This window comes from Podarcis pityusensis (assembly GCF_964106645.2).
Source record: "Podarcis pityusensis genome assembly, chromosome: 3".
In the NCBI taxonomy this organism is placed as follows: Eukaryota; Metazoa; Chordata; class Lepidosauria; order Squamata; family Lacertidae; genus Podarcis; species Podarcis pityusensis.
In genome coordinates this window covers 116,723,996-116,737,514 of record NC_138026.1, presented here as the reverse complement: position 1 = coordinate 116,737,514, position 13,519 = coordinate 116,723,996, and the positions used below count along the sequence as shown (strand labels likewise).

The 13,519-nt window shown below is 44.4% G+C and overlaps 2 protein-coding genes across 2 annotated transcripts in view; one reads left to right on the top strand and one right to left on the bottom strand.

The window, feature by feature from the left end:
- LOC308474636 (uncharacterized protein) overlaps positions 1-13,519 on the top strand; it is a 158,425-nt gene that overhangs the window by 61,158 nt on the left and 83,748 nt on the right. The gene's annotated exons all lie outside the window — the stretch shown is intronic.
- LOC308474626 (uncharacterized protein) overlaps positions 1-13,519 on the bottom strand; it is a 93,853-nt gene that overhangs the window by 73,113 nt on the left and 7,221 nt on the right. The window contains exons 3-4 of the mRNA XM_081001171.1: positions 13,394-13,510; positions 12,251-12,367 (exon numbers count right to left, since the gene is read on the bottom strand). Coding sequence (XP_080857297.1) covers positions 12,251-12,367; positions 13,394-13,510 — 234 coding nt within the window. The remainder of the gene's footprint in view (positions 1-12,250; positions 12,368-13,393; positions 13,511-13,519) is intronic.

The window sequence follows — 13,519 nt, the reverse complement described above, 5'->3', positions numbered from 1 at the left end:
CATACAAACCATTGGTGCAGGTTCTTAAGAAAAACAACATTGAATTCAAATGGGAATTTCCAGAGGGAATTTCTTTTTTTTACAAAAGTAAAAAGCGCAGATTGATGAGTCCAGAAGAAACAGGGAAGTTTCTGAGAAGGTATAAAGAACTAAAAGCAGAAGATGGAGAAGTTGAAGAAGACAAAGGAGCAGAAAAAGGAGCAGGTGCCAAGGAAGAATCAGAATCGGGGGAAGAAGAAGAAGAGAATGGAAAAAAGGCAGAAGAAGAAGAAGAAGAGGAAGAAGAAGAGACAGATGTGTGTTTCAGCATCTTTTTGGCACCGCAACACTATAAATAAAGAGAACCTCCTTATTCCATCCAAAGTCGACTGCCTTCTGCCTTAGAGTGCCTTCCCTTTGGCAGAGAGCTTTACCTGAGCTTTGCTCTGGTCTTCATCCTCTTTCGCATTGTTGCAGGTAAGAGAGCAGCTGAAGCTCAGGGGGGAGAGCATCTGCTGCAAATGCAGAAGGTCTCAGGTTGAGTTCCAGGTATTTCCCTGGTCAGCAACGCTAAAGAACTGCTGCCTGTCAGTGTAGGCAGCTATGAGCTTGATGGAACAGCAGTCTGACTTGGCAGCTTCCTATCCTATCTGGCTGCTTAAAAAGGGGTGGGGAGGAAAGGATTTAAAAACCTATTTAATAATGAAGTTGAATTTGAATACATGAATTTTGCAAAAGCAGAAATGTTCAGGATGTTGACTTGAGCCAGAAGGCATGTTCCATGGTGGTCATTTATATTGCTGTGAGTTTGGAAGAGTTAGTGTGCATGATCCCCAAGTCCTTTCTAATTTCAGAGGTCCTGGATCTATGGAGAGAAAAAAATCTAATGGAGGATTCCATTGTGGACCTAACCCAGCAAGTTTCTTTGTTAAAGAATGCCCACAGTTGCCACCTCAGGATCCCATGAGTACAGCCAATGAAGAGATTGTGCCCCCTGGGCAAATGGGTGGGCCTTACTCCCTTCTCACCTGGCTGGTAACCGAGAAATTCTATAGCCAGCACAGTTGGGTGTGAGCTGAGGAAGACACATTGGCAACACTACTGGGGAGATTACAGAAAATATCATTCTCAGAGAGGGAACAAATGGCAAGGTATTTCTGAAGCTCAGAACAGCTGTAATTTTGATGTTGAAAGGAATGTTGAAATGCAGAGATAATATGCCCTGTTGAACACAGATGTTGAAAGCAAAGGGGAACCTTCAATAGAATGGAATGAAGGCTGATTTAGTGGCCAGTTATGTGGGTCTGTGGGTGCATTATCTGCTCATTTTTCTCCCCTTCCATTAGCAACCTGTAAAATTTAGGTTTGGCAGCTGTTCTGAAAAGTTCCCAGGAGCAGTAATCATCATCATAATTTCATGCTACCCAAGTGGCTGGGTGCAGCTGAGTATCAACACCCTTAAAAGGTTCAGGAATCAGCTGGAATGTTTGCAAAGAAGGAGGACCGATCTGACCCTTGCTAATTTTGGCCAATGAAATAGTAGTTAGCAGGTTGAGAGGCAGCAGAAGCCTGTAAAAGTTGGTCATCCCATTAAATACGCACGGTTCTGGTTAGGAAAAAAGTAGTTGGCAACCACTTTGCCCCATAATTTTTTTTTTTTTACTTGTCTTCTCTTTTTAACAGGGCAAGTTTTCTGTTTACTATTTGGAGGAAGTTGCCAATTCCCGGCAACTACAAACTTTGCCAATGGAGAAATTTACGGGTTCCCCTGTGGCAGCAACGGAACCTGCTGCAGGGGTAAGTGATATCCATTGAGTTGTTTTGTTTTCGCAAAAGAGGTAAATATGCGGTAAATAAATATATATAAAAAGGTAACGGTAAAGGACCCCTGACATTGAAGTCCAGTCGAGAACAACTCTGGGGTTGCTGCGCTCCTCTCACTTTACTGGCTGAGGGAGCCCTTGTCTGTCTGCAGACAGTCTTTCCAGGTCATGTGGTCAGCATGACTAAGCCGCTTCTGGCAAAACCAGAGTAGCGCATGGAAACACTGCTTACCTTCCCGCTGCAGCAGTACCTATTTATCAACTTGCACTTTGACATGCTTTTGAACTGCTAGGTTGGCAGAAGGTGGGACCGAGCAAAGGGAGATCACGCCATCGTGGGGATTTGAACAGAAACCTTCCACTCGGCAAGCCCAAGAGGCTCGGTGGTTTACACTGCAGCACGACCCGCATCCCAATATATAAACAGGACCCCCCCCCCCGCAAATCAACCATTCTATGTGAAATTGATGATGTCAGTCAAATCAGGACTTCCCATGCCTGACAATCCAAATCTGTAAAACTCCACCATGAGCTCACCAGCTGGCCTCGGGTAAACCAGGCTTTCACTCTCAGCCTCGATCTCCCCATCGGTATTCTGGGACATAATAATACTGACTTGCTGTAACAGAAGGCTTTGAATATTTATTTACTCATTGCATTTATATCCCACCTTTTTCTCCATGGAGCTCAAGATGCCTTCTGTGGTTCTTCCTAATTTAATCCTCACGACGACCCTGAGAGGCCCAAGGCCACTCTGTGAGCCTCATGATGAGGCTGGATTTGAAGGCTGGTCTCCCAATTTCTGGTCCAGGACCTCACGCTCTCATACTTGGAAATGCTCTTCCAATGCTCAAAACAAAACATCAGTCAAATGAATGTTTATATTTTGCACAAGAAGTCCTTTCAAATAATGACAATTTAATTCCCTCTCTTTTGAACAGATGAAACTCCATTTTGTAGATACTCGGGAGGATTTTGCCAGGCCCCAATCACTAAGAACTGTACCTTTGGAGAGATTACAAACATCTCCTGTGGTCCTAATGCACGCTGCTGTAGGAGTAAGTTATATCCATGACTTGGTGGTCCCACTTGTGCAATAGTTTGCTCATTTTTAATCCTGTTTTCCTGATCTACACTCTCCATCTTCACTGGACAATGCAGGGCTTTGCTTGTGCTAAAGGAAATAATCACTGATCAGTTTCTGGATCAGAGTATCTGATAATACGCTCAGGGTATATTAATTTTATTTTTAGAAGTAAAAAGTTGGATTCAGTTTTGATGCAGCACTTCTAGGTTCTGCATCTTCTTTTAAGCATTAAAGCCTCAAGGTTTTCATCTATCCACAGGGAATTTTGATGCCACAGATGTTCATATGGGGGCAAACTGTGCAAGCTGCTCTTCCCATGGGAAGTAAAAAATGGGGGCTCTGATCTAACTCTCCAAAATGTTAAGACAGCGCTGAGTAAGTGAGGATGAGCCAGCAGTCTGCTGCTGCTGAAGGAACACAAACATGATTTGGCAACTGAAATATACTCAGAGTCGCAAAGTGATTTCATGCTCTTTATTTAGCTCATAGTGGTGAGGAGGAATGAATGGAAGTCCCCTCACAGTATCTGCTTTATATACATTATTTACACAATGGGCTGCACATGATTGGCTAATTCCGGAATTCTACTGTAAGCCAATCAGGTTGTGGATTCACTTCTATCTGGAGCAGAACTGGGTGGTTCCTGCAAACCAATCATCCTGCTGCATTGTTCTAGGACCAATCAGACTGCTGCATTCTGAATCCTATTGTTCTAGGACCAATCAGACTGCTGCATTTTGGATCCTATTGTTCTAGGACCAATCAGACTGCTGCAGTTTGGATCCTATTCAACTCAGTACATAACACCCCTCCCCTCTAAGTTCCAGTCCTGCCCGGGATGTCGCATTCATAGTCCTCAAGGTATGCCGGCGGCCTACGTGTCCGTTGCGGCCTGGGGTGTTCCCTGGTCCGGGCTCCAGGTTATGGCTCGTGTTCCAAGGATGCTGGCTGTGATGGGGTTGTTTGGTCTGGTGCAACCGGCTCGCTCAGTCGTGGTTCTGGTTCCGGTGTCCTTTCGGCCTCACGGGTCCTCTCTGTATTTACTGATTCTGCCTCTCCTGCTGGCCCCTCCTGCTCTATGGGCCTCACTGCCCCGCTGTTCCCTTGGGACTCCTCTGACCTGTCCTCCTCCTGGTTTTCTCCCGGGAATCGTCGCCGTATCTGGTCGCAGTGGCGGCGCCAGCATTGCCCCCCCATCCGTTAGCACCTCGTACAACACGGGGCCAGTGACCCTGGTGACTGTGGCGGGTACCCATGCTGGGCCTGCCCCAAAATTCTTTGCGTACACTGGGTCCTGGGCCTCGAAGGTCCGGGGGTTCCTGCCTTCCCCCACCACTACCTCTTCCTGAGCTCTATCGGGGTGAAGGCGGTCCAATCTGATTGCAAGGCGCCGACCCATTAGTAGTTCAGCGGGGCTCCAGCCAGTCATTGAGCTGGGGGTGCTGTGCTGTGCTAGAAGGAATGTGGCAAGGTGGTACTCCCAGTCCCCTTGCGTCATGCGGCGAAGGGTGTCCTTGGTGGTCCGCACCATGCGTTCTGCTTGGCCATTGGTGGCAGGGTGGAACGGCGCCGAACGGATGTGGCGGATGGCGTTCTGCGCTGTGAAGGTTTGGAATTCTCCTGACGTAAATGCAGTCCCGTTGTCTGAGACGAGAGTGTCAGGGAGCCCGTGGGTTGCAAACAGCCTGTGTAGTACCCGGATGGCTGTGGACGTGGAAGTGGATGGTACCAGTGCGACTTCCAGCCATTTGGTGTAGGAGTCCACCACTATCAAGAATGTTTTCCCCTGAAAGGGGCCAGCGAAATCCACATGCAGGCGTGACCATGGTGCTCGGGCGGACTCCCAGGACTGGACTGGGGCCCTTGGGGGATCTGGGCGGGATTCTTGGCAGGCCTGGCAGTGTTTGACCCAGGCCTCTATCTCTCCATCGATCCCCGGCCACCACACATAACTCCTGGCAAGGGCCTTCATTCTTACTACCCCGGATGTGTCTTGTGTAGGGCTGTGAGGACCCTTTTGCGGAGGGGCTGGGGAACAACGACTCTGCTTCCCCATAACAGGCACCCCTTGTGGGCCGACAGTTCATGTTTGCGGGTTGTGTAGCCGGCGAATTCTGGCCCGGGGCTAATTTTTGTTGACGCCGAAAAAGCTTCCGACAATGTATCCTGGCAATTTTTATTAAAATGTATGGAAACAGTAGGTATAGAGGGCACATTTTTGGAGGGAATAAAAGCGATCTACTCGAGCCAAAGAGCTAAACTGATTCTTAATAATGATTTAACTGAATCATTTGAGATCTTGAAGGGTACGAGACAAGGTTGCCCTCTGTCACCTCTTTTGTTCATATTGGTCTTAGAAATAATTGCGAATAAGATAAGAATAACACCAGAGATACGTGGAATTAAAATTGGGACAAAAGAATATAAACTGAAAGCGTACGCCGATGATTTGATGTTATCATTAGAAGAACCACAAAAAAGTGTTGGTAGGGTAATAGAACTATTAGAAGAATTTGGAAAGCTATTGGGCTTTAAGCTAAAAGAATAAAAACCAAAATGATGACCAAGAACATGGGGGAAGATTTAAAAAACTATTTAGAATCACAGTGCCGAAATAAAGTTGTAAAAAAGGTAAAATACTTGGGAATATGGTTAACTACGAAAAATATAAATTTAATGGAGGATAATTACACAAACACCTGGAAAGAAATAAAAAAGGACTTGGATACCTGGAACAGGATAAAATTATCATGGTCAGGAAGAATGGTGGCAATTAAGATGAACATACTTCCAAAATTGTTGTTTTTATTTCAAAATATTCCGGTGATTAGGGGAACCACAATATTCAAGGATTGGCAAAAAATTTTATCAAAAATTTATTTGGCAGGGGAAACGACCAAGAATTAAATTTAAATTACTCACAGACCGAAGAGATAGAGGAGGATTTGCGGTGCCAAACCTGAAATTATACTATGAAGCCTCGTGCCTTTGTTGGATTAAGGAGTGGATTGTTATTCAGATGGCATGCATACTTGTGGCACAATAAGGGAAGAGTACATAGAGGATTCTCCAACCACATTATCAGAGGACCACTGCTAGAGGTATGGGAGAGAAACAAAAGATTCCTTGAAGGAAAGACCCCCTGGTGGTATCACCAATCGATATTTTAACAATTAAAAAAATAAATTTGGAAGGTGAAAGATGGACATATGAAGATCTACTGGTTAGAACAGAAAAAGGATGGAAAATCAAAACATATGAAGAGTTAGGAAATAAACTAACAGGCTGGCTACAATTTCATCAAATTAATGCTCTGTGGAATAAAGATAAAAAGATAGGGATGAATGAAAAAAAATCTAGATTTCAAGTAGAAATATTGGCAGGGAAATCCAAACTCTTATCTAAAATGTATAATCAGTTGTTAGAATGGGATACTAAAGACGAGGAGATAAAAGAAGTTATGGTAAAATGGGTGACAGATTTGGGATATATTTTGGAATATGACAGTTTATTCTTTGGAATAAAGAAATGAAATTCACAGCTTGTGTTGCACTTAGAGAAAATATGGAGACAATGATGTACCGTTGGTACATCACACCTGTAAAATTAGAAAAAATCTATAAGACTGGAGATAATGCATGCTGGAAATGCAAAATTAAGGAAGGCAATTTCTACCATATGTGGTGGACTTGTGAAAAAATTAAAAAGTTTTGGGAACTTATCTATAATGAACTAAATTTTTTTTTTTAATACACCTTTGTTAAAAAACAAGAAGCTTTTCTTTTGGGGATGATTGGAGGTGAAATTAAGAAAGAGGATCAGATATTATTTCAATATGCAACAGCAGCTGCTAGAATACTGATAGCACAAAACTGGAAGACAACAAATATCCCAACAGTTAAAGAGTGGCAAAGTAAATTATTCGAATACATAGAATTGGCAAAAATGACACAAAAAATTAGAGACCAGAAAGACACAAAGTTTATTAAGGAATGGAACAAATTTATAACATATATTGAAGCAGATATAAGAAATTTAAAAATTCACAGTAGGTTTAATATAACCCTTCGACGCGTAGATGTCGTAAATTGAAAATCTTTTGTTATATAATCCAAAGCCGAGGTGGAGGGAAGTCAACTATTTGTATGATGTCTTTTGTTTGTTTTCTTTTTTGTTGTGTCTTTGTTTAGCTGTTGTTTGTGTTTCTTTGGTTAATGGAAACTAATAAAGAGAATATATATATATATAAAAAGAGAATGAAAGAAGGAACTCAGGGAGGTGCCAGGGAGGAGGTGGGACTAAAGAGTCGGGAAGGGCTATTGCTGCCTAGTGATCAAGATCCCAGATTCAATCATTGATCTGGGTCTTTCTTTTCAACTTTAATTTACATATATTAATTCATAACATAGCCAAGTATAATTGCAGATGCCAATTAAAATAAAATAGAAGCAGAAAAGGATATCTAAAGTTCAAAACATAGGAACACATATCCATGCTACTTTCAATTTGTTTGTTTAGACATTTCTCTCCCAACGTTCCCCAAAGAACTCAAGGCGATGTAAATTGTTTTCTCCCGTGAGCCCATGTCTCCCAGGTCTTAGATCAATACCACGCTGGTGCCGTTGACCTTAGTTCCATAGTCACCACTACCTAAAAGGCCCTCTGCCTGCTTCCCTGTCGCCTCTCCCAATGAAGGAACTGCCAAAAGGTCCTTGGGGCCGGACCTCCGTGTCGGGGCTGAATGATGAGGGTAGAGATGCTCCTTCAGGTATACTTCCACAATGCGATCATTGACTGGTCAGGAAGACTCCAGGGAGGAGAAAGAAATCAGCAGTGGAAAGGAGAAAGAATGTTAGGAAACCAGGTTGGGGCAGGGGGCGCTGAAATGGACTGAGGAAAGAGTATCTTTGGGGGGGGCGGGGAGGTAGTGTCAGTGGCTACCATGAGTGGGCTCAGCTCATCCTCATGCTGCTTATAATTTCCTCCCCCTCTCCCTTTGGCTTCAACCCATGCAGAATAAACCAGGGCTTGTGAGAATTGCAGTTCATGGATGATGGGAATTGTAGTCCAACAACAATCGGAGGGTCACAGGTCAACTATGCCTGCTGTCATGACTAGATTGCTTATCCATCAACAGCCCTGATTCAACTGGGACATCCCGGAATTACAGAAGCTATCCCAGTTTCTGATTGTATGTCCCAGTTTTTGTGCTGAGCTCCCTCGCCAGTCAGCTGGCTCTTGTGAGAGCTCAGCACCCAAAGACAAATGTCTTTGGGAAAAATAAGGTGGCTGCGCTTTAGTCCATGGAAGCAGAGGAGGAGGGGAGCTGCTGGTGATGCAGGTCAGGCTGCAACCACTGGACTCAGTTGCCATGCTTCCTCTGCCCAATGCTGCCCCCACTGGAGGAGGAGGAGACAACAACAACAACAGGGGGCTGAAGAGGGGAAGCCCCAGCTCATTTGCCCGGGAGTATGGCACTGAAAGACGCAAGTCCCAAGTTTAATTGGCAGAATGTAGGAGGGTCTGAGATTTTGTTATCTAAGAATCCATCCATGCTCCCTGTGCTAATGTTTGGTTGTCTGCCCAAAATTTCAGTAAACTGGGCAAGCCTTGGGTGTGTCATAGCTTAGAAACACTGAAAAGAACAGAAACCTGGATTCCAGAAAGAACTGAACCAACCGTTTGCCAAATTTTCTTCTGGATCTTCTGTTATGGTTGCTGGTGCAAAGAGACATTGGAGGACATCCAATGCTAGCCCTGCTCAAGATATTTTATCAATTGAGCAAAGTCGGTATCGCTTCATATAAATAACAGTGATTTTATTTATTCAGCTAAGAACTATCAGTTCCAAATTTGCAGAGAGTGAAGGAATGGGTTTCCCAAACCCAAAACTGACTATGGAGGCAGTTTGAAATACGCACCAAAATCCCTATTTTTCCTTAGCTAAAATCCATTAACTTGAGCTCTAAGTCAATGTACAAACAAAAACCCGGCTGAACAGACAAGTGCTCTGAGCCCTCTCCTTTATCAGTTTGTGACAGCAATGATGGCCTTGACTGTACCAGTAGAACAGGGAAGACACGTCTGTGCCTTATCTTACGTGCTGACCACAAAGACCACAAAGACACACAGACCTAGTCCGGGAACAGCGCCAGAGTGTGTTCTTGGAGATGGTGACCTCTTGCTCAAAGATAAGAGTAGGAACAGGAATGTCCTTTTATGGTCAGAAGTACAGGAAGGAAATCCCTTTTATGGTTAAGAATGCTGAAGCAGGAACATCTGTGATGTCAACCTGCGTGGATAGGCTGACGTGGTTGTATTCCTGGGGAAGGAGGGAGAGGGTGCCTGGAGGATATATATACTGCATGAAATTTCTCATTTCTTTGGACTTGCTGTGGACAGATCACGCAAGTGCCTTCTGCTATCCGGAGAGCAGAATAAACTTTTTCTTTGAATCAACCACGGTGTCGTTTGACTTCCTTCCTCCCGTCCGGGAGCAACGCAGACCCAATCGGTGAACTCCAATAAGGCTACAAGAGTCAATTTGATATTTAGGTATAATCATACCAATGGATATTACCAAATTAGTAGCATGTAATTTAAACAAAGGGACGCGGGTGGTGCTGTGGGTAAAACCTCAGTGCCTAGGACTTGCCAATCACATGGTCGGCGGTTCGAATCCCCGTGGCTGGGTGAGCTCCCGTCGTTCGGTCCCAGCTCCTGCCCACCTAGCAGTTCGAAAGCACCCCTAAGTGCAAGTAGATAAATAGGTACCGCTTTATAGCGGGAAAGTAACAGCATTTCCGTGCGCTGCGCTGGTGCTGCCTCGCCAGAGCAGCTCCGTCACGCTGGTCACGTGACCCGGAAGTGTCTTCGGACAGCGCTGGCTCCCGGCCTCTTAAGCGAGATGAGGCTTTCAGAGCCTTGATCATCTGACAGCCCTCCTCTGTCCCTCTGGTCAATATCCTTCCTGAATGCCAAATCCTCATTTTTTAATTGATAATTACATTTTTAGTAAGGATATTATTGGAGTTGCAGAACCCCATAGACATTTCCTAATTAAGGAATTCCTTTTCTGGAAATATTTACTACATATATGACCTGGAATCATACTCCCACTATAGATTATTCTGGGAATAATGTTCCTTTGAGAGTGTTAACCCTTCCGCATAAGGGCAGTTTAAATGACTCCCATCTATTAATATATAAAGAAAACTCATCGATTACTTTGTTTAAATTACATGCTACTAAATCAGTAATATCCATTGGTATGATTATACCTAAATATCTAATTGACTCTCTGCAAATATGGAACTGATAGCTCTTAGCTGAATAAATAAAGTCACTGTTACTTATATGAAGCGATACTGACTTTGCCCAGTTTATAGAATATATTGAGCAGGGCTAGCATTGGCTGTCCTCCGATGTCTCTGTGCACCGGCAACCATAACAGAAGATCCGGAAGTAAATTTGGCAAACGGTTAGCTCAGTTGTTTCTGGAATCCAGGTTTCAGTTCTGTTCAGTGTTTCTAAGCTATGGAAATGGGGAAGCGGGTTTTGAATCCTCAGAGGATGGCGACAGCTCCTTCAGGGGATTCCCCGCATCGTCGTCCGAGGAAAGGGACGAGGTTGGATCAGAAGGTCGGGCCGGGGGTGGAGGGGGTCCTGGGGGGGGAGGTAGATGTCAGGGAACTGCCATTGGAGCATTACAAGTCCCACCTCCCCCTGGCACCTCCCTGAGTTCCTTCTTTCCTTCTCAAAATTCCAGAAAACACCTTTCAGAAAATTCTGACTCCTACTCAGAGTACACCCATAGAAATCAATAAACCTGATGTGCATTCAGCAGCATTAAATACCACTCTCAGTGACCTATGGGCACCCACAAGGCAGTGGATCCTGAATAATCAGTTCCCGTTAGGTCATGGCTCCAGTCTGGGTTGTGTTCAGCCTATCCCTCCCGTGTTCACATAACCAGCTGGGCAGCGAAACCCAAGCTCTGCCTGGGTGCATGAAAAGGATTGGCTGCAGTTATCTCCTCCTGGGACACGGTGATGAGAACTTCAGTCAAGAGGGATCTTGGGCAGCTATGATGTGCTTCCACTGGAGGAGGGTCATATTTAGTCATAAATGCTTTTTTTTTTTAAATGAAAAAAATACATTTTAAATTTGCAGGTTAATATGTGTTTAATTAGATGATCATCTGAACAGACTGATCTTTGTTTCATTGCTTGCTTCACAAATGGATTGATCAGGCCCACTTCCACAAGCAAAGATCCAGAAGAATCAGCGTAGCCATCAGGTGTTCACACTTTTGGATGTGGGATGCTCACTGATGTCACTCAAGGGCACAGCATTGTGAATTGAAGCCACAGTAAGCCGGAAGAGTTAGGCCAGATGGGCAGCGTTTGGTGAGTTCCTCCTGGCAGAACCCCCCTTTTCCTCTTACATTGATTATTGTCCTCCTGAATAAAAGAAAGAAGGAAATCTGTAATTGATGGCACTTTCAGGAGCCTGGAGTCGGAGTGCTCACCTTCAGGAAATGAGGGGGGATCAAAGAATTGTAGTGTTGGAAGGACTCAATGGAACATTTAAGCCCACCCTGCAATGCAGGAATCTATAGCAGAAAGGAAGAGGACATGCAAGCCCAGGCCCAGAAGAGATGTCAGAGGAATTTGCAAGATCAATGCCAACATCTCCTGGCCCTGGATGTCAGGATGGGCCACTGACAGCTTCTGACTTTGAGGACTCCATCACAGGCTAGAATAGATCTATTAAATTATTTCTCATCTCCAGATTCAGATTGCAGTTGCTTCTCAATTAATTTCTCCAGTATTTCTAAGAGGCAGAATGAACTATCACCATTGTGTGTATCTGAAGAAGCGTACGTGCACACGAAAGCTCATACCAATAACAAACTTAGTTGGTCTCTAAGATGCTACTGGAAGGAATTTTTTCATTTTGTTTTGACTATGGCAGACCAACACAGCTACCTACCTGTAACTATCAACATTGTTGGCATTCAAGAATTCCTCCCCTGGTTCAGGTCCTTAGGGACCATCAGGTTTCCAGCTCCGGTTCTACTGCTGGATATTGTGATGTATTTTGGTACTTCAGCTGAGGTCTGGTGAGTGCAGAATGAAGTGGGACTCTTTGTAGCCAAATCACATATGCGTTCCTTCAGCACCAGCAGACGGCTGGCTCATCCTCATTTACTGAGGGTTGTCTTAACATTCCCTTTAGCACAAACAAAGCCCTGCTTCTGCCTCCTCCAGTGAAGATGCAAAGTTTAGATCAGGAAATCAGGATTAAAAATGAGCAAACATTCACACGTGAGTGGGACCAACTCATGGGTACCACTTACTCCTGCAGCAGCGTTCATTAGAACCACAGGCGACGTTTGTAATCTCTCCAAAGGTACAGTTCGCAGTCCTTGGGGCCTGGCAAAAACCTCCCGAGTATCTACACAATGGGAGTGCATCTGTGCAAAAGAGAGGGAAGTAGATTTTCATCATTTGAGAGAACTCCTTGTGCAATACAGAAACGTTAAGTTGACGAGCGTTTTGTTTTGAGCATTGGAAGAGCACTTTAAAGTATGAGAGCCTGAGGTCCTGGACTAGGAAATGGGAGACCAGCCTTCAAATCCAGCCTCATCATGAGGCTCACAGAGTGGCCTTGGGCCAGTCACTCACTTTTAGCCTGATCTGCCTCGCACGGTTGTTGTGAGGATTAAATTAAGAAGAACCACAGAAGGCACCTTGAGCTCCATGGGGGAAAAGGTGGGACATAAATGCAATGAAAAAATATTCAAAACCCTTCTGTAACAGCAAGTCAGTATTATTATATCCCATAATGCTTATGGGGAGATTGAGGCTAAGAGTGAAAGTGTGGTTATCCGTAGGCCACCTGGTGAGCTCATGGTGGAGTCTCACAGACTTGGATTGTCAGGCATGTGAGGTCCTGATTTGACTGATGCCCCGGTCAACATTATTTTTCTACTTCAGGTGAGTTCTGGTGAGTGCAGAATGAAGTGGGAAGCTTTGTTGCCAAATCATATTTGTGTTCCTTCAGCAGCAGCATACTGCTGGCTCATCCTCACTTACTCAGCGCTGTCTTAACATTTTGGAGAGTTAGATCAAAGCCCCCATTTTTTACTTCCCATGGGAAGAGCAGCTTGCACAGTTTGCACCCATATGAACATCTGTGGCATCAAAATTCCCTGTGCGCAGATGAAAACCTTGAAGCTCTAATGCTTAAAAGAAGATGCAGAACCTAGAAGTGCTGCATCAAAACTGAATTCAACTTTTTACTTCTAAAAATAAAATTAATATACCCTGAGCGTATTATCAGCTACTCTGATCCAGAAACTGATCAGTGATTATTTCCTTTAGCACAAGCAAAGCCCTGCATTGTCCAGTGAAGATGGAGAGTGTAGATCAGGAAAACAGGATTAAAAATGAGCAAACTATTGCATGAGTGGGACCACCAAGTGATGGGTATCACTTACATCTACAGCAGCGTTCATTAGGACCACAGGGGATGTTTGTAATCTCTCCAAAGGTACAGTTCTTAGTGATTGGGGTCTGGCAAAATCCTCCCGAGTATGTACAAAATGGAATTTCAGCTGTGCAAA